The sequence below is a fragment of the Pagrus pagrus genome (genome assembly GCF_965226575.1).
Source record: "Pagrus pagrus genome assembly, chromosome: 17".
NCBI lineage: Eukaryota > Metazoa > Chordata > Actinopteri > Spariformes > Sparidae > Pagrus > Pagrus pagrus.
In genome coordinates, this window is record NC_140201.1 from 23,071,313 (window position 1) to 23,092,297 (window position 20,985).

General features: G+C 39.3%; 1 protein-coding gene across 2 annotated transcripts in view; it reads right to left on the minus strand.

Moving 5' to 3' along the window:
- Nucleotides 1–19,410, minus strand: part of trappc9 (trafficking protein particle complex subunit 9) — a 209,979-nt gene extending 190,569 nt beyond the window's left edge. The window contains exons 1-8 of one of the 2 annotated variants that reach the window (XM_084379820.1): nt 19,340–19,410; nt 17,665–18,260; nt 14,926–15,071; nt 14,126–14,251; nt 12,034–12,060; nt 10,603–10,724; nt 7,757–7,882; nt 6,486–6,702 (exon numbers count right to left, since the gene is read on the minus strand). In XM_084379820.1, the coding sequence (XP_084235946.1) occupies nt 6,486–6,702; nt 7,757–7,882; nt 10,603–10,724; nt 12,034–12,060; nt 14,126–14,251; nt 14,926–15,071; nt 17,665–18,248 (1,348 nt within the window). In that variant the 5' untranslated portion in view covers nt 18,249–18,260; nt 19,340–19,410. The remainder of the gene's footprint in view (nt 1–6,485; nt 6,703–7,756; nt 7,883–10,602; nt 10,725–12,033; nt 12,061–14,125; nt 14,252–14,925; nt 15,072–17,664; nt 18,261–19,339) is intronic. The other variant, XM_084379821.1, reaches the window with a different exon arrangement.
- Between the last annotated feature and the right edge of the window lie 1,575 nt (nt 19,411–20,985).

The window sequence follows — 20,985 nt, forward strand, 5'->3', positions numbered from 1 at the left end:
TCCTGGGCTATATAAGTAAAATCTACTTTATTTGACTTAACATAACTCTTTTGATAAATGCTTACTTTAATCATTTCAGTCATTTTCCATACATCGCCTCACTCCAGCTTCTCAACTGTGAGGATTCGCTGCTTTCCTTTGTCTTTTAAGAAATTTAACAAAGCATATTTAGGTCGGCGGACAAAACAAACAATTTGTTGACAATTCTTTGGACTTTTGATGGTCATTTCGAACATGTTTGAATCAAGCAAACAGATGATGAAGTTATGAAATACACTGATCAGCCACAACATTAAAACCAATAACATCTGTTACAAAACAATATCCTGCTGGGAAACCTTGAGTCCTGACATTTATCTGGATGTTGTTTTGACATATACCACCCACCTAAACACTGCTGCAGACCAAACACACACCCCTATGGCAGCGACACTCCCCGATGGCGCCTACATTACGTCTGATAAATTGTTACAGACCTGGGATTAGTATTTACAACAGTGGTGTTGCACTCAGAAAATGTGGGGGGCTCTCTATAAGCCAACAGTGTGTATCTCATCACTCTGTAATCACCCCCGTTTCAAAAACAGCTTTGCTTTGTTTTACTGATCTAAATTTGACAGAATAAACTGTCAACATCGACTGAGGCAGGATGATGAGTCAGTACTATCATGTTATTGAAATTAATGTTTTACACATGAGAACATTTTTCTGCTGTTATGAACAATAACCGAAGACAGATCAGTGATGTTGTGATAATAATTTTCAGCCATGTCTCCAAGGACACATACACAATAAATACTTCTATTTCCTCTCGAATGTCTTCAGCTAGAGGCGATGTAACATGTTTGACAAACCTTCATAAGTCTGTATTTGGCATGCGTCACATAATTAGTTTCAAACTCAAGTCTTCTAATCGGAACCGTGTCTTAAAACTGAAGTATCCCCTTTGCAGACTATCACATGTGCTCCAGCGTGGTGCTAACGTAGCCAGAGTTGTTTGCTCTCCGGAGCTCCACAAGACATCTTAATAGCATTCTAGCCTGACACCAACTGTTACATAAGACCCTCAGCCCCCGACGAGATCCCCTGCTCCACTCCCAGCTGTCGACTGTTGACTCACTAAGTGGGAACGAAAACTGGAGGAAAGATGTGCTGAGGAGGCCGCGGGGGCCACAGGGAGAGAGGGAGGATATTTGGTAAACACTCTGATGTTTCCTCAGCTTAAATACCACTTCCAATAACGTCAAATCATGCCTGTGATGCTTCTCATTTATCAGCATTTTTCTGCCATGGTTATTATTCATCCTGACTTCTTCCTTCATCTGAACAAACTGTAAATGCAATTCCTTCATGAGCTATTTTTTCTGTCGTGAAACTGCACCCACTAAGCAGGCTATAAATAGCTGACTTCCACCTGTCTGCCAAAACCAGTGCTTATCTGGAGAACAGTAATCCAAAGGACACTTTGGATTTTCTGAGAATGTCGTTCTCGCTCGAACACGAAAAATGACTTCATTTGTGGTATTTTCAGACCTGAACTGGAGGTGTCTGGCAATCCATTTAACTCACCACCAAGATAATGAGCATGGTGCTGCGGCCAAGCAGTCGCACCGTCATGCAAAACCTGACTCAAAAGGCGCTGTACCTTCGGGCAGCCTTTGATGAAACTAGAAGAATTTTCCACTGTGCAAGGCAATGAGATACCACACACACACACACACACCACTATTATTCTCCTCAATAGTACACATGAAAATGATTAAATGAAACTCCCAAAATTTCTGTGACATCACAACAACAGTGGAAAACAGGGCTGTATGCAAGAGGAAGACATAAGACAGAAAACGACCCCATTTCTGGTAACAGAGGGGAGTAGTGAAGACGGGCCCGCGAGCCACTTAAAAAGCCATTTGTTCCACTGTATCTCAGGGCACAGCAGCCTTATTGGAATGCACCATTGATCCCCATTTCCTTTCTCACTTGAACCTGCCTCTACAGCTTATTGCTTGATAAACTCCCACCTGATCCTGTCTGCCAAAAGACGTAGAACTGTCCTTCCCTGCTTTCCCATTAGTGTTGTAGGGACTCAAGAGTGGAGACTCAGACTAGGCCGTTACAGCTGATGTATCAATATGGAGACATTATGTATTAGGGTTACAAGTTCCATGGATTAATTATTTTATTGGATAAGAAATTACAAGAAGTATCCAAAGTCTGGAACGTTGGCTTAAGAGACAGATAAAAATCTATCAACTTGGAAAAGAGTACAGGAAAAAATACTGCCGTCTCAATACAAATCCTAATCATCAAATGGTCAAGTATAAAGTCATTCATTAATTTTAACTCCCATGAAACAATATTCAGTTTTAAACATTTTAGAACCAACTTATTAAGTCTTTTTGCGCAGATGTGTCATTGAATATAAACGGACCTGTACTCCTTTTCTTGCTAATGTTTTACTTTTGATGAAGATTCATAAATTAGCCTCACTTTAATCCAAAAATGATTTTTACTTTCAGGTCGGACAGCTGCGAAAAAAATGACATTCTATGGCATTTAATTACTTCTGTGTTGTACATGGACAATAGTAATCTAACTAGATTTTTCACGTCAATATCAGAGGAGGGCTTTGTTTATTGCTGCACGAGTGTAGCAGAGATATTTGTATTGACAGTGACATTCACACACACTCACAGCTGCTAGAGAAATAACTTTCATAAGTGCCTTGAAAATGTCCTTTGACTGAACAAAATAAGGAGGAATCAATCAAACCTTCAAGTGTCATTACTCAGCAACAGAGGAATCCAACATTGAGGCACCAAATAGGGCTTTTTTTTGCACCGGCCATGAGGCATGATTTTATTTGGCCATTTTCATTTACAAAGGATGTAAAACAGCATTATAATTTGGGAAGTGGTTATTGGTTGTAGAAACAAAGACGTAAATGTGGAGAAACAAGAGTTACCCTGTTGAAATAAACAAATCATGTTTGAGAAAATCTCAATTGTTTACAAATGTACATTAGGGCTCATTAAAATACTTCTGTTTTGCATTTTTTATGATTTTCATACAATTTTTTTTCCTTAAGCCTAACATTTTGAGTGAAGAGTTAGATCTTTGGGTTGAGCTCAGGTGATTTCTTGGTTATCTTTGGTCTTCAAGTAGTTCTTGCAAAGCTTTGAGGTGTGTTTGGGCTCATTATCCTGCTGCAGTATGATTCCTTCTCCACAAAAGTTACAAATCAGAGGGTGTAGCATGTCTCTGAAGATTAGAGTGGTGCTTCTCCTTGGTCAGGATGGAGTGAATTCTGTGTAGGTGTACAACTCCGGAGTAGGCAAAACAGCCCCAGACTTGAATATTCCCACCACCATCATGTTCTACTGTGGGTTTGAAACACTGTGGCATCATTGTCTCTCCTGTTCCTGTCCTTGGATTCAACAGTAAATAGGACTTTCTTTTCACGGTGAAATTCTGGTGTTTCCTAGTCCACCTCAAACATTTGGCCTTGTTTCACCTCCGTAGAAGTGGTTCAGAAACTGCTACTGTACCGCTACAAGATATCCTTCATTTGTAAGGACTTTTGCTGATTTTGTGTTGTTTATTTAGCAAATTCTGTATCTGTGATGAAGTTAATTTTCTATATCTCCGAGAATTAAGTTTCAATTATTGATCTTCAGTGTGGCCACTGTCTGCCTGATGCCATGCTTTGGATACAATTGATCAAGTCACAGGCACTGCCCACTGAGAAAACTTTAGGCCGAACCCTAATACACCCCTTGCCCCTTTCGTTTGGTGTCTTGATTCTTGTTGGGACAGAGACGTAGGGTGAAGTGTTGGGGCTACATGGCCCTTTACAATTCAAACAGAGGGTTAAGAGAACTCTCTGCCGTTCCAATGCATTATGGTCCTTTTCCTTATAACAAGCATGACTTGTGACCAGTTTGCTGATGTCCCAGTAGCTAACTCGCTAGCTTGCTAACATTGCATTGATATTGCTGCATTTGTGCATGACAGTCCTGCACTTTGACATATTTCAATGTTGTCCCAATGCTGTTTTCTGATAATTTCCAGGTTTACATGACACTATTAGAGATTTCCAATGCAGTCTCAGACCTTTGGTTAGTGTCATCTTAAAGTTGAGATTTGTGTTAAAATGCAGTCGAACAAAATGGATAAAAAGTGAAAACCTCATAGTTGGTTTTGAGGTTTTTAGATTTTGAAACAGAGAAAACAAATTTTATGACACCAATGGAGAGATAAAACAGATTATGTAATTATTGTATTTCACATTGGTATTTCTTCACTTTTTAGTTAAAGGGGAAATCAATCCCGGTGGTACAGATCTAGCATTTAACATTTTACCTTAAACCATCTGCAGCTTGTTTCTTTACACAGTTTATAAAAGGCAGCAGCCAGGTAGACAGAGATTAACAGCACATCTGAGAAAAATCCTCAGTTTTCTTTGAATAACGATCGTAAGAGAAAATATGCCGTCCCTGAGCATTTCTCTTCACTGTGAACTGTCTTTTGTGTTGCCAACGCTTGCCATCGAGTGGCTGCTGTGAGCAAGGGTCAATAGACTGTAGAACCAAGAAGCTTATCATGAGGACCTTACCGACGAGTGTACAAAAGCCCGGGTCAGGTCTCAACTGTGGCTCTTTTTGAGCAAAGTGCTGGCTTGAATGTAGAACACCCTGAAGGAGCACTCATGAAAAGAGGAGGTTGAATGAAGCGATGCTTTCATTTCTTTTATCTATTAAATATGTGTTTACACAGCTGACACTCACATACTCTGAATCCTGCAAGAGGGCACTGTTTTCAGTATTTGAAAAAGGTTAACTCAGTGAGATCTCCTTTTCACTGGTATAAAAATAACAATAACAGGAGGAGACCAGTCCCTCAGTTCGATTGACTGTTAGATTTCTTTCCTCAAACGATGACTATTTAGGAAACATACTTTCTATATCATCGTCTCTTGATTTTATGCTTATTTCCATGCATCCTTACTTCAAACTCTAATTCTAAGAGATCGTAAAATGTGGCACTTTGGTGCGTAGAGTTCACTCCACTGTTTCACAGTGAGAATGACACACTGCTGATGTAAAACATACATTATACTGTGGAGTTTTACGCTCATGTCCACTGTGATGACACAGCCAAAGTCGGTGAATTGCTGGACAGTAAAGGCTTTAATTTGGTGCCACATGGAGACGTGCTGCCGTTTCTCTTCTTTCAACAGTTCAGGGCCTTGTTTCCCAAAAACATCTCAAGGTTAAGATGATCGTAAAATCTATCTCACCAACGATTAAGATTTAGAGGTGTTTCCCAAAAGCATAATAACTCTTTTATCTACTATCATTTCACTGTTAGAAATGATAGTAGATAAAAGAGCGCACCCCACTAACGTGTAGGCAGCTGTAGGAGCATCTGAAGATGCTCTGGAACCAAATTGTATTTGTTGTTTTGGTGCTTTTGTGAGTCCATACTTTATCATGAACACAGATGTTCTCTGAAATGTGATGCGTGATGTAAAATGGGTGATAATGTAACTGCTAGTTTTGTCATCATTGTCATCCTCTCCCTCTTCTGGCTGATATATTCACCTTTTGGTTGAAACTTTGCTGAGGGCACATTTTCAGCTCCTGTAATTTCTTTTTTCTTTTTGTTCAAGATGCATATGCTGTTTGCCACATGCTTATATACAGCAGGTCTAATGATGAAAAATTATGTGATCCACAATGGATGAACTGCATATTCATGAATCTTATAGGAACCATTTAGTGCATAAAATGAGCTTCAGAGCACGGTTTTTCTCCAGCAGCAGCTACATCAATCAAAGTTCACTTTCTTAAACTGAATTCCACCCAGGAATATGAATTATAACGGACAGCAACTCAACATTAAGCATTGTTTTCATTCTTCCAAATAAATCTTTTCTTTGTGTTATTAACAACACTTATGCTTTGTGATGTATGTGTTTGGAATTAAATCAGCGTTTATTAAAAGTTTCTTTCAAGTGTACTCAGGATCCTCTTCAGCACCACAGAGAGCCAGCGTCAAGGAGCTCTTCAGCACTGCTTTGGGAAACGTATGTTTAAATGTTCATAGAAACACAATCATCATCAGAAAATGGTGCTTTTGTTCAACATCGATTACCTTCGGTTTTGAAAACTGATTCCTTTTTTCAGTCAGTCGTCAAGCAAAAATGCCAAATATTCTCTGGTTCAAGCTTCTCTTTTGTTTCCCTTTGTTGTATTTTTGTAAACTGAATATCTTTGGCTTTAAGACTGTTGATTGGTGAAGACAGTTTTCTGATGTTTATTAACAAAACATCAATCAACCAAAATGTTAGTGATATTGAAAGAAACTCTAAGTTGCAGTCCTGAAACATACTACATCCAATATGTGCGATGAATAGTTTAACAGATAAAACACTGCCATGTGAAAGTGTGGAAAAAAGGTTGAGCACAAGTGTCCACATTTACCTTTACTGAAGTCCTTGGGATCCAGTGACAGACTGTATCCGGGCAGCGTCTCCAGCAGCAGCTTGTAGCAGGCCCTCCAGCCGGGCTCTGGGATGGTGGGAGCGACACACTGCATGGCTGCGACACGCTTGAAGAACGCAGACTTGCGATGGAAGCCGATCAGCTCGTAAAGCTCAGACAAGATACTGTAGCGTTGGATCTTCTCCTCCTCTGACAGCTGCAGTTAGGGAGACTACATTAAAGTCCTCTCCACTCAAAATTGTCTTTTGATTAATGTTACTTTGGTGATTGAGCTTAACTGTGCAGAATGACGTTGTGCAGAGTTTGTTCTCACATTCACCTGCTGAAGGGGTAATTGATTCTCAGTTGGACGTACAAGCAGGACTTAGCAAACAACTAAGAAAATGATTGGAAGCCAATCATGGTCCAATATGTAATTATCTCCTCAGTGTGATGTGGAAACATGAAACCCTAAGTGCCTTTACACTGAGAAAGGGCTTTTCAGTGCAGTGGGACACACTGAATGTCTAGAAGTTACATAAAAGTATTGACATGAACATTTGCATATTAATAGACTAAACAGGATTTTTCTATAAAGGGAGAAGATGTTCATTTACCTTTGGAGGAATAAACATATCAGACACAAATTAATATTCAAAGCAGAGCAGTTTCATGTATCTTCATACATGTCTGGAGGGGATGTTTCACCATCAAAAACAGAACTATTTAATGCCCCCAAGGGCATACATACACAAATACACAGTAGCTACACAGGTTAGCACTAATGTCTTTGTTGTTATTGTTACTTTTCACCAAAATCATCAGAGAAAAGGATCATTAAGAGGATTACTGTACTTTTACTAGACTGCTCTATACTTACATTTACTGGTAAATAAACTGGAATCAGTTATATTAACACCATAATATAATTTTAAGTGTATCAAGATTTAAAATGAGGTAAAGAGGCCGAATTGCTGAACGCAAAGGGCAAGCCTGGAGGAAATTTCATTGGCTGCATAGGTCACATAATGAAACAAGACAAAACTAATCTTAACAAAAGGAAAAAAACGTGATTTATCGTTCGAAAGATAAAGAGCTAAAAAGGTTAGACTCTGTGGGGAGAAAAGGTAAATTCTGTTATAGTGTGCTTTTTCACTAATAGTATGATGTCCTGCAGTCACCCTGATTTAACTGTACACCATACGGCTACTGGCCATATTAATCATCCTGTGCAACTGGCAGAGCATTTATTTCACAGTCAGAAGGCGTACCTGTCCCAGGTTGATGTAAACAGCGTTCTGCAGGAACTCCGAGGCCTCCCTGGCCCTCTTCTGAATGGCCAGCACCCTTACCGCTTTCACACAGGCCTCCAGCTCGATCACTCCTGCGTTCTTATACTACGAGAGATAAGAGGAGGAGCGGGGGAGGCGCTGTGTTAATGAAAAATTAATAGCCCGACAAGGGTCGCCTCGACTTCTGCAACCCACCTCATAATCAGAGGGAATGTTTTTCTATTAACATACGACCACCCTCATCAGTCACTGCAGACGTGGGATGACCGACAAGTGTGATAACCTGGCTCCCCTGTTGCTCATTTCTAAGGGATTCCCACACACTGCTCCGTTTTGTGCCTCTGCTAAGAACCTGAGCTTCTGCTGCACGCTGTGTGCATTTTTTATCTTGCCGTCCCTCAACTTCCCTCCACTTCCAGCCTCATTGTCTCCTTATTAAAATTCAATTAATATCTGAATGGCTATGTGTTGAGATGTAATTTAATTCTGAATGAACTAGTTACAGGTAAAAGGGCTGAGGGAGGTCAGCGCAAAAAGGCAATTATAATAATGAAGATAAAGCACAGGGTTGCTTCTGAATAGTTTGGGAGCATAATGAGCCCATTCAGCTTTCCTTAAGCATTAGGGATACTTTAATACTATTCTTTCTGACTTTGTACAAGTACAGTGGTCAAAGGAGAGCAGGAATATATTGTGCCATGAACAGATACATAATACATATTGTTTTGTCTGTCCAACACTGCTTTTAAAAAGGTTAATACTGTGTTAAATAGAAAATTGCTTCCATTTCTTTTTGTCCCCATGTAGCATTCAGAAATATACAGCTGCTGTCAGCATATACTGGTCTGATACTAGTCAAACATGATTTTGTCACTGCTGTCACACTCCATCAAACCAAATCAAATACTGCCCCCTGGTGAGATGGAGAAGTATTACTACACAAGTAGTGTATCAAGGCAGCCTGATGGTAAACACATGTACAGCATGAATGTTAATCTAAAGGATGGGGGGACCTGTTAATTTCTACCTAGATCCTCTACAAGTAGCCTCATGTGGCACCGATCTTTATCTCCTTACATTGGCGCAGAAACAGTCAAGACTGTTGATGTTGACAGCTCTGGATGGTCAGACACTGTGGCGTCTTTATCCTGTCTATTTATCCAATCTAAAGAGAAAAATAGCTATGGCACCCATCTACTTTAGAGAGTTCCAGACTGTTCTACTTAGTCTGTGGTACTCAGCCCCTACGCCCATTTGTTCCTACTGAAGATGTAAATCTTTAAAAGCAGGTCATGAATATGCGGAGTCCCTCTAGGGTCACATGGTAGAAATAAAAACCTGGATGTGGAAGTCCGGGGGAACAGATTCATAAACCGTGCGAACAAACTCACAATCTGTGCGCACAGATTTTGCCGTCTTCTCATTGGTCAGCTGGAGGCACCATGGATACAAGCAACCCAGCACAGCTACTGACAGACCTATCTTTCTTCATGGATTTTACCTTTGATAGTGATCAATAACCATTAAAGATGATGACAACAACTCCGTTGGAGTGTATATGAGCAAAATGCTCTATTTAACTGGAGGAGGAGGAGAAGCGCTGTGGTGCATCTCCATGTGCGTACTGTGGTCAGATCTCAGACCGCTGATCGGACAGGACAGGACATAAGAACTATTATTCTGATTAATAGGGGATGGGGTGGGTGGCTAAAATAATTCATCTTTGATGAGAAACATATCAATAACATAATGTGCAGCGATCCTCCAGCACCAGGGCCCATTTTTTTGCCGGCTGAAGCAGCACAGTGCAGCGCAAGTGTTGTTGCTAGTTTTAGACCAACGGTCTTAAAATGAGGTGTGATCAGGTGCTTTGCTGGCACATCTCAGAGCAGCAGAAAGCGTTTGCAGTAATAAGATGGGCCCTTGATCTAAAGTCAGTGTCGCAGTGTTTTACCTGCTATATAGAGGGCTCAGTATTCATATAGTAAGATGCACCTTCAAAGGCTGGTTTACAATGCATGCACACTGTGCTTTAATGATTAGAGAGGCTGCTTTCAGTCATTTAAAGGTTTCCTTTCCATGCACGTAGTAATGTCACTGTAGCAAACATCATGGCTCAAGTTAAACTCTGTCTCATGCCTAAACGTGCGCTTCATCTCTCTTTAGGGGGAGACGCACTTAATGTTTTGAAGGTTATGTCCATTGAAGGTTATGTTATTAATATGTTCCTCATCAACGATTATTTATTTTGTGCGCACGGATTGTGAATCCGAGAGCACTGTTTACAAATACGTTCCCATGGATTTCCTCATCCAGTTTTTTTTTCTACCATGTGACCCTAGAGGGGTTCCGTATGAATATGAATCTTTAATCTTTAATCTTTAATCTAAAATTATTCATCATTATGTCTTATTTAAATACTCTTCTGCAGTATATAACTATAAAGCTGAATGATATAATGCAATCAATTAACGGGACTTGGACCTGGGAAGTGCGAGTGTTTGTGGTTTTGTGTTTTGGGGTGGTTCTGTATTTGAGGGTTGAGGGTTTTTTATCTGAGCTAAAAAAAAATACCACTTTTCTTTTCCATGTTCAAAAAGTCTAAAATGTACATCCGTGTGTAATAAATAAGTTTATTAAAACGCTCGCTGTAGCTGCAGTCCACTAAATTTGAACAGAGGATGGGTCTCGGCCAAGATTTTAGTCAATTTTAGTGGAGTTTTAATGACACTGAATATAGATATTATATTAATATATATTTACTCCAACAACAATGACATTGGTCAAATTATTGATCAAAGAGTTCTATAGTTTATGGTCACTACCTTTCCATAGTAGGAGATGGCCTCTTTGTATTTCTCGATAATGTCCTCCGGACTCAGGCAGTTCTTTGCTCGTCCAATCTCAGTGCTGGTGTCTGCACTAATGCCATTGGCTGTGAGGGCACCTACACTCAAAAGAGGATGGTATATCATTAGTTGAGAAAAGACAGCAGGATGAACGTCCATCAATCTGTTCCACCACAAAATGAAGGGATACGACAGGAGTGAAAACAGGAAGGAGGGGAAGCTTAATCCACCACTTGCTCTTATAAGACATTGCCCTGGCTACCACCGCCACATGCATATTCATAGATAATTAACAAATAAGACACAGATATACAGTGTTTAAAATGTTGTTCACAGAGCAGGATTGTAGAACGTATCTGAACAGATAACAACAGGTGATGTTTTTATGAAACTACATGAAATGTTTGCTCCTTTCTATTTCTGTCGCCCCTTTATCATCTGTTTAAAACTGTAAATTCTAAATCTCCACCAACACGTCCCATTCTCCATTACACATGTACTTTGTGATATCATGAATAATCTGAGGACTCTGAAATCTCTAAGATGTGATCAAAATGTAATCTATGCCTAACGTCCCAGGCAGAGTTAAACTCACACCTGAAATGTTTCAACGGTGCATCACACGGTGCATCTCTTAACCAAATCGGATTACAGTATCAATACCAATTGAGGATGCATCAACTAGCAATGTGGCTGTGTCCATAGCAACAGTAAGGTGCTATCACTATGATAAATGTGTGAATAATGAGATGCTGAATTGCTATTTCTTAGGTCAATTTTGCACACACAACATTAAAAAGAAAATACACATTAGGGAATAACTGATGAGGGCTTAATAAAATAATTTCTGAGATGATCAAGTTACACAATATAAGTTCACTATGTGACTTTGTTTCTTAGGCTGTGAAAGTGAGAGGTTAAGCAATGGTGAGCATTCAATAAGCAGAAAATCAAAGTGTGCTCCAATAATGATGGGCTGCCACCTGCTGGTGCTTCAACAGAGATATGAATATTCTGCTAACAAATTACAAATATTAAATGATTTTTATGTGATTATCAAAATTAAGATGTGAGTTGTTAGAATAATGGGGCTTCAATAAATAAGCAACTAAAAGAGGTCATTTTAAGTGTTGTCTTCGACTGTGTAGTCGTGTGATCATCAAAAGTGTTGCTGTGAGAAAAAGCAGGTACATTAGAAAAAAAAACGTAAGTTGATGGTAAACCAAAACAGGAGAACACTACCTGCTATTGGGAGAAAAGAATATTAATCAATATACAAACAATAAAATAAACCTTAGGAATCAGGGTGCTGATAATGTAAGATGAAAAATGACATCAAACACAGGGTGAATGTGAGCGGAAGCAAACAGGTGACTACAGGAGCTATGTTGGTTAGACATACCATACCTGGGTCAATGAGAACCTCCTGAGCCCCTACAGACAGAGAGAAAGAATGCAGATTCACTCCATGACGCAAGGCGCAATGTTAGCAGTGTTAGTCCCAACAATGAGCTTAATGGCTGCAGCTGTTTTCCTGTAATGTGGGCTCATCAAAAGCCAAGATAAACATTTGGTATGCAATTTACTTTGCCAAAACAAAGTTAAAGGTATCCTGGGAAGATTTTAAACTGTTGTTGTGGTACAGAGCTGTCGCTTGCTGTTTATGGATATTTGCTATTTGTGCTGTAAAAAATCTGTTAAGTTGTATACAGGCGTACAGGACGCTGCTGGTAAACAGCAGGGTCTCATTTCTAATAAATAGATTACATAATATTAGATCGATACATGCACTTGTTTACTCACCGATACAAAATCCATTTTATGTTGTATCAGAGCCCCACTTTTATTTGCCTCAAGCACGCACACACGCACGCATGCAGAGGTGACACGATAAACGGACAAGCCAGTGGCTTCAGACTATTCCACTAATCTTCAAGTGGCAACAATTCTCCCAAGATCCACAGCAATGAGCCAACAAAGGCAAAGAAGAAGAGTGCAAACTAGTAAACATGGACGTAAACAATGTAAGGTTGAGATTATTCAGAAAAATGAGCTTTGGAAATGTTTTATGCGACAGGAAATGCACTTGGCATGTTTGTTAGACCTCAAGGATACAATGTGTTTTGGAAACATCACTCTGTTTATTTAATGGGAAACTCCACAGGTTACCTTTAACATATGTAATACATGTAATATGTATGTATGTAATATATATGTGTGTGAGTGTATATATATATAATGTGTGTGTGTGTGTGTGTGTGTGTGTGTGTGTGTGTGTGTGTGTGTGTGTGTAAAGGCCAAATCAATTACCTCCAGTGCTGAAATAATTACTTTGCAATAATAACAATAATAATAATAGCAATGATAATTATTATTATTGTTGTTGTTGTTATAATTATTATTATTTTGTATTCATAATCATAATGTAATTGTAGCTAGGGATACTGATTAACCAGTGACTGGAAAGGACAGACAGGTGTCTTTATACTGTAATGACTTCAGACACATTCACTCCACACAGGTGATCTCCATTTCACTAATTGTGAGACTAGTAGCACCAACTGGCTGGACGTCCGTTGAATTAGGTCAGTCACTTTAAAGGTGGTAAATACTTGTGCAATCACTTGTTTAAAATTATATATTGTTAATTAATTGACATTACTTTGTAGAAATGTGTTTTCACTTTGATATTAACAACGTTTTCTTTATACATTTTCTTTCATAAAAGATTCCATTTATAAAAGGTATAAAAGGAGAAAACATCCAAGGGGGAGATTACTTTTTATAGGCACTGTAATTCTCCTCTTACAGTCAACTACTCAATTGGTTTCTTGTTCACTTGGTACAATAATTGATATATCTCTATATGCACTATGATATTGTTTCCTGGCTAGATGCTAAATTGTGTTTCATTGTACTGGTATTTTCTGTGTGTAATGACAACACAAGTTTAATCTCATCTTTAATCTTATCTCATTTAATTTCACTGTAAATCTGATTATAAATATATTAGATAAACAAACAATTATCTTGAAAATGAGTAAAATTATCAAAATAATTATTAGTTGCAACCCTTGATTACTCAATCCTCAAATATCATCCATGCATCATAAAAGCAGCGATTTATCTCGCACAGGATGATTCTGCGCTGATTGACCAGTCAAGATTTATTTTCACAGTAAGTGTTGTCATGCACAAAGCAGTGTTAATATCACACCATGTTACTAGCATGTTAGTAACAGAGTAGACAGATTAACTGATGTTAAGTTTAAATTTAATTAGCACTCATTAGGGTAAATAAGAGAAGCTTCAGCATTTTAGAAGCTAACATCTTGAACTCTGCACACAAAGGAAGCAGCTTAGCTGAGCGAAGCTTAGCCATGTTTGAGTTGATGGTCAGCAGTGAATATTGTCAATCAATCTCGGCTTACTTCAGATATTTTCTCGTCCAGACCACTGTTATTATCAGTCTGGTTACAGGGTGGCGTCACATGCTCACCTGGCCTGTGGCGTTTCCCTGCGTCTGCTGGCTGGGAGATGCTTGGTTTACGTCCTGCAGTCTTCCCTGCTGTGCCTCCAGGGTAGTGGAATATGACAGAGGCTGAGCACAAACCCTCCAACGCAGCTGGACAGTAAAAATAATAAAAGACAAATGGTCTATCTCTAGTTAGAGAGTTTGTTCTCAGTTTTCTTTCAAAGATTTTACTCTTGAAGGAGCTTTTAAAGGGTTATTAAAGTACTACAACCCTGTTGTTTACACTGCAGCAACTTTTTGTTATCTACTGTTGCACTCACTACGCTGCATAGAAGAAAAATAGCCATAAATAAAGATAAAACACTCAAACACAGGAAACTGATCAGTAGCTGATATGAAAGCCTGACCAGGACATCAACAAGGTATCACAGATACACACATTGAATATATCGAACAATAAATAGCAAGAAATGGCTGCCCCAAAATACCAAAGATATGTTTGAGGAAATTTGGAAAACAGTGCCACTATTAAAAAGTTTGTTTACCACAGAGTTATGCAAGTTTTTTATTTTATAAATTCCTGCTAGGTACACACCTTGTCACCATTCTCGAACAACCAAATAATAATAATTTGTTGTTGCATGTGTTTAGGTTAAAACACAAACTCTCAAATATCAACTGTGGTAATGGTCTCAATAATACATTATGTGTAAAACTCCAGCTAATACATTTCAAAGACACATAAAGTTAAAATTGACAGAGACACAAATTCTAACCTTGTAAATCCTGGTAAATAGTTATAGGCCATCATTATCCAGACTTACCACCCAGCCAGAGGAAGTCATTAACCCCCCTGAGGAGCTCCACTGCCATGTGGTAGTGGACCAGGGCGTCCTGCAGCATGCCTGCCTGGAGACACAAGTCCCCAACATGCTTCCTCATCCGTCCCTGGCAACGCTTCTTATAATGCCTGAGAGAGAGCAGCGGCAAAGGGGAGAACATTTTTTTTTAGACAACAGCAGGGTGAATGAAGTGGCTCGAATTCTCATGGTTTTTGCCTTTTAAATTGATTTTGGTTTGGGATTCATAGAAGGGACTTTTCCTCTCTTTAAACACAGCTCTGACTTTCTGTTATCGTCATTTCTTATGTCAGCAGGGTGCCGGGTGGGAGACTGAAGTGAATCTTATCAGTCAGCTACAGAGGGGATATATGAGGAGGAAAGCACAAGCGAAGGAGAGCAACTAAACAAGGACAGAGTATGAGCTGACACAGTACAACCCTGTAGTACAAATACAACGTCAGGGACTCAGGAAGGAGCAACTTCACCAGGATACAGGGGAAATGTAACTTTTTAGAGGAAAGTCATGAACCCCATTGTGGAAAACATTTAAGCACTCTCAGAGACTGGGAAGGTCATGTGGGACAATTACATGGATCAGCAAGTGATCAAGGACTCAAGGTGAAATGGAGCCATGGACAAAGTGTTCTTAGTTGTGTAAAGGCAAAATTGAAAATATCTATATAAACATCTTTTCTGAGAAGATATATTATATATATTAAAAATTCATGCTTATGCTCAGTGGGCTACTTCTGAACAACAATGAAAATGTTCTGGCTGAGTAAAACTAAAATGTTCTTGAGGGAGTCATGAAAGATTAACCACACAACTACAAAGATGCCATTATCAAATTCATGTATTTTATGAGTAGCTGCAGCACTTTGCCAAGCTGGACAATAATGTATGCTCTCAATGATGAAGATATGAGATCCATGTGTCGCTCCAGCTCCGCCAGCCAAACAGACGCACTCCCAAACTGCACCTTCCCAGTCGCTGGGACTAACCTCAGCAGCATGTACTGTGTTCAGTGGGTCCAAACTATCAGCACCTCCTTTAAAAAGGACCATACCAGGGTTTTTGCATGTTTCAGCACAACAATATTATATATATTGTATGCAATTACAATGTTTAACATTAGGGTGGAACATTTTCAGAGGTGTGTGAGTGTTTTTTGAAAAATAAAGGTGGCCACTGGTTTCAGTCAATTTTGCAATGTAATTGTAATCCATCACTTAACAATTAATTTGAACATTATTGCCCAAACTTGGGTTATTCTTCACTGAAAAAAATGCCACTTACTTTTACAAAACAAAATGCAAAATGCATCAATATAAATCTAATAATTTCCACGAAGTCAACAAGAACATTTAGTAAGTTTTAACTGGAGCTTTTCCTTCAAGGAAATTCCCATTTTCACTCTCATAAGAACCAAATTACATATTTCTTAGAAGGGAGCTTCATAGGGAAATTACTGGGAAATTATGGACCCATAAAACAAAGCTTTATAAAGTTCAACTCCCTCCCTCATATCACGAAAAAAGTGGTACATATTTCCTGTTATTGAAAAACTATTTATATTGTATTGTATACATGTAAATCATTTATACATTTAAATGTGACATAACCTAAAATATGGCGATATTACTTTAAGGCCATCACCCAGCTGGAGTCACTTCAAAAAACAAAATGAATGGATGGATAAAAACACTGAGGGAGTGAGGGAGGGAAGAAGTAGGTAGGTTTGTAGGTAGGTAAGTAAATAGGTAGATGAATAGTGGCTGCCAGGAGGGAAGGAAGGTTGCTAGTAATTAACAACACTAATGATTTGTTGTTAACAAGCAAAAGCACAGAAAAACACAAGTGTGGTCCTTTAACTAAACCCAGAATCCTCCCTACAAATAGTTTAAAAATTTAACTTATGAGCCAAGACTGAATAAAGTGGTCACTAGGCCTCTGTGAACACCATGCAGTCAATTGAATGGAGCGATTTCTTAATTGTAACAAGATTGCTGATATAACTTTTAAGTTAAACTAACGCAATGAACTGTAATGTAGTACTGCAAATCAGGCCTCATCTACTCCGATGAAAGAATATCAATTAGGATATGGTGCATTGTGATGAGCCGACATTCATTCATTCATGTGTAATTTAGGCAGTTGCTAGTGTTCGCTAACAGCGTTTATAATTTATCAGCTATAGGGACATTTTGGGATAAAAATCTGCTCTTATCTCACTCATATCAACCTTTTTTAAGATCAGTTTGTGTATTGACTCAAACCCTTGGAGGAGCAATGAGTTTGGCTTGAAATCATCAGCAAATGCACAACAGCACAGAGGGCTGGGTGTTCCTTTCAGGGCAGAGCTAAAGCTGATGGGATCAATATGGGTTTACTAAACTTAAGTGTCTAACATCTCACCTTTTCACACCCAACAATAAACTCACAGGACAGTATGAAAGAAGAAAAGAAGAAAGACAAATAAACCAATTTAAACAAACCAAAATGAACACAGCAAAAATCAAAAGACAGATTTTTGAGAGGTGAATTTCCGAGCAGGAAAGGCAGACATATAACAAGTGACTCGACACAGAAACAAACATTAACAACTTGCAAATCATGCAGTAATACACATTTACTGACAGCAATGGACATAGAAGCATTCCTTAATCAGCCTCCAAGTGCTTTTGAAAAAGGGGTTATGGTGCAGCAACCAGAACAACTCACCTGCTATCCGTGTCCAAACCCACAAAGTCCTTCTTCTCAAAGGGAACACAGAGCAGTGGTATCTTGTCTCCTGACTTGTCTGTGGCCCGATCGAGTCGCTTGGACTCCAGAACAATAAAGATGGACTCCACAAAGTCCTCCACTCTCTTCTCTACATCAGAGCAGTCTTCAAAGCTTGGGTAGAAGGCCACATCTGTCCGCTGCTGCTCTGCGATATCTCCCTGCAGCCCAAACACCAGCAAGCGTGAATCGTACAGTGTAGAACTGTACACCTCCTTCTGGCCGTGGAAGCGCTCTGCGGTCTGCGGCCACTCCTTGGCTGGGCCGCAGGTGGTGATGGAGATGAGGCCAACCACCTTGCGGTGCGTCTGGAAGTCTCCCCACTCGTTGTTTTCAGGCAGGTAGTGGTGGCGGTAGCGGATGTAAAGGAGACGCTGCGAGTCCCTGATGCTCAGCTGGCTCACGCTGGCAATGCGTTTGTAGATCTTGAAGAACTGGTCCTCGGGTACGATGCCGACCGGCTGGACCACCACAAGTACTGTCTGGTGGTCCTCGGCACACTGCAAGTAATCTGGGACGCTCATCTTTACATGTGGCTTGAGGAGACAGAAAAACAAACATTTACTAGAGCTGATCATATTTCCCCTTTTTGTTTCATCAATTAACATGCAATAACTTCCTTATACATCTTATAATTACAAATGAATTTATCATTTTACCCTTTTAAGATTTTTTTCAGGGAAAGTAGTTGCACTTTGTTTTACTGTAGTTTAACTTTTTTTTAAACGCTGTGCACACCTCTAATTAAATTTCATTCACCTCCATTATACTGGTGCAAAGGCATATGTTTAGGGGTAAAAATCCCAAAACAAAGCAGATAATATCTGCATGGAGACATCAAAGTAGGTTAGAAAATGTGTTTTGTATATTGGTGCACTGCTCCTTTAACAGTAAAGCATACAAAGACATAAACTTAATAATGAAATCTTTAGAGCACAGGTTGTGTCCTCACTGTCAAAATAAGGGGGGAAGTATAACTTGCGCACTCAGTGCTATATTTTTGTGGCTAGGTTATTTAAGAGCGGGCCCATTCATATTGTCTGTTACATTAACAACTATCAGCTGTGTTTGTGTTCAGCGTGTTGTGTACACCAAAACAGCTGCTGACGTTTGAATGAAAAAGTGCTGCTTGGACTCCCTGATGTACGCAGGGTGAAAAGAAATGTTTACCAGCGACTCCTTCATGGTCACAAACAGGGGTTTCGTATTAAATGCAATGTTAACTTTACCGAAAATCAAAGAAAAGCACCTGCTTCTGTCTTTGCTAACACATACAAGCAGTGGCAGCTAAAAGTGACAGCTTATACTCGTATTACAGTGCTCAAATGTGACGAACACGAGGTTTGCAACGAAGGGGAAGCCCTCGTGTCATTAGCTTGTATTCTGCTCATTTTATTTGAAGAGAAAAACCTTCCGTGAAGCTACACTGTCGTTTCAAAACAAGTGTTGTAGCTAGCTTCGCTTAGCTAGCTAACCTCTGAATTGGCTTCTCGTGACAGTCGCACAGTAACAACGCTGACTGAAACAACGAGTTAGTTCCTGCACATATCAGCTCAGTAAGCTCTTTTTGGCTTTCATACTAATGCTGTTAATATTTAATGTTATCTCACGTTACCTTAGCAGTAACCTGTCAAGTTTTGCAGCTTCCTTCTTTGGACCAGTGTTTGCAACACCAGGCAGCAACACTCAATCAACATGAAAACTTCCGGTGCATATTTTCAAAATAAAACCATCATAAGACAAGTTAATGTATCGAGGTAAGGTGAAGCGAACAGTGAATCTCATGTTGAACGGATAACTTTATATTGGATCAGAAGGATCTTGTTGTATGAAATCCAGTCTCAACCAACCATTTCTAAATAAAAAATGTAAATATTATCTAAAAAATATCAAATTTTGGAGTCTAGCTCCGTAAATTTTTTGCCCAAATAAGCCAAATTGATGTGAACATGCCACTTTAACTTTTGCTTTTATTTTGAAATCCGAATCATTTTCCTGCATTCTTACGATAGCTTGGCTTTTTTTTTTTTTCTATTTTGGCATTTTCTTCTTCTGCAAAGGTAAGTCTAATAATGCTACTACAGCTCCGCCTAGAGAACAAATAAAGTACTGCAGTTGAATTAGAGTGACCAGATCCCCACAAACCAAAAGTGGGACAAATAGCACGTGTCAATGTAGGACACGCTATCAGTCCTAGAGCAAGTCTAAAATCTTGATATAATGCTTAGTTAACTTTAAAAAAAAGCATGTCTATTCTTCCCGATTTGCTATTAATGTGATTTGGTTGATTCAGTGGTAGGCTGCTTTTGTACGACCAAACGACTTTCTTGCAATCTCCCCGTGTGGAAAAATGACTACTGCAAACTTATGCTGCCTTCATGTGCTATGGTACAGATGGTATTTTCCACTTGTGATCTGGTATTTACCAGTGCGTTGTGTTCATGTGCTTCTGTTGTTGTACAGAGAAAATAAGCTCCTATTGACATCTGCTAGCATCTGCTCTGGGGAGGTAAAACCAAACCATAACGGTATTTTAAAAACTGACACCGAGTGTTGACGCATCATATTACAATTGTCAATGGAGCAACTCTTTATAGGGTCCAAAAACGATCCACTTACAGTAGCAAAACACGTTTAGTAGTGTACATTGCTTACCATTCACAAATCTTTCGTTGTTCGCCGCCATGTTGAAAAGGTGACAGGTTATCTCATCTCGGCAACTCGGGCATCAAAAAATTCTACGAGTTGCCCAGTGGAAAATACCACATGAGAGGGTGTTCATGTGCACTTTTCACGTCGTCTTTTGGTATTTACCATAAATACCATAGCACATGAAGGCAGCATAACTACCACAGTCTGCTGACTGGGATTGCTGCCCAGTGTGTTAAAAACTAGTTATTTCCACTGCTGTTACCTTTATAGATACCATCATATTCCACCAAAGTTCATTTCGGCAGGTGAGAATACATTCTAACGTGGTTTCCTCGTAGTTGTGAAGTATAAAGGGTACAACTATAAGTATAAAGAGTCATACGTACATTGACTTTACAATACTCATGCTATTTATTGATTGATTGATTGATTGATTGATTGATTGATTGATTGATTGATTGATATGCATTTGTTGTGATCAGGTTCAGAGCATCTACAGTGTCTCCTTGATGCTACCACCAGGGGGCACTAAAGTCTAACAAGTGTAAATCTAAAGGCCTTTCCTCACCGCCTTCAGTATGTTTGTATGTGTGCACATAAGACGGACAG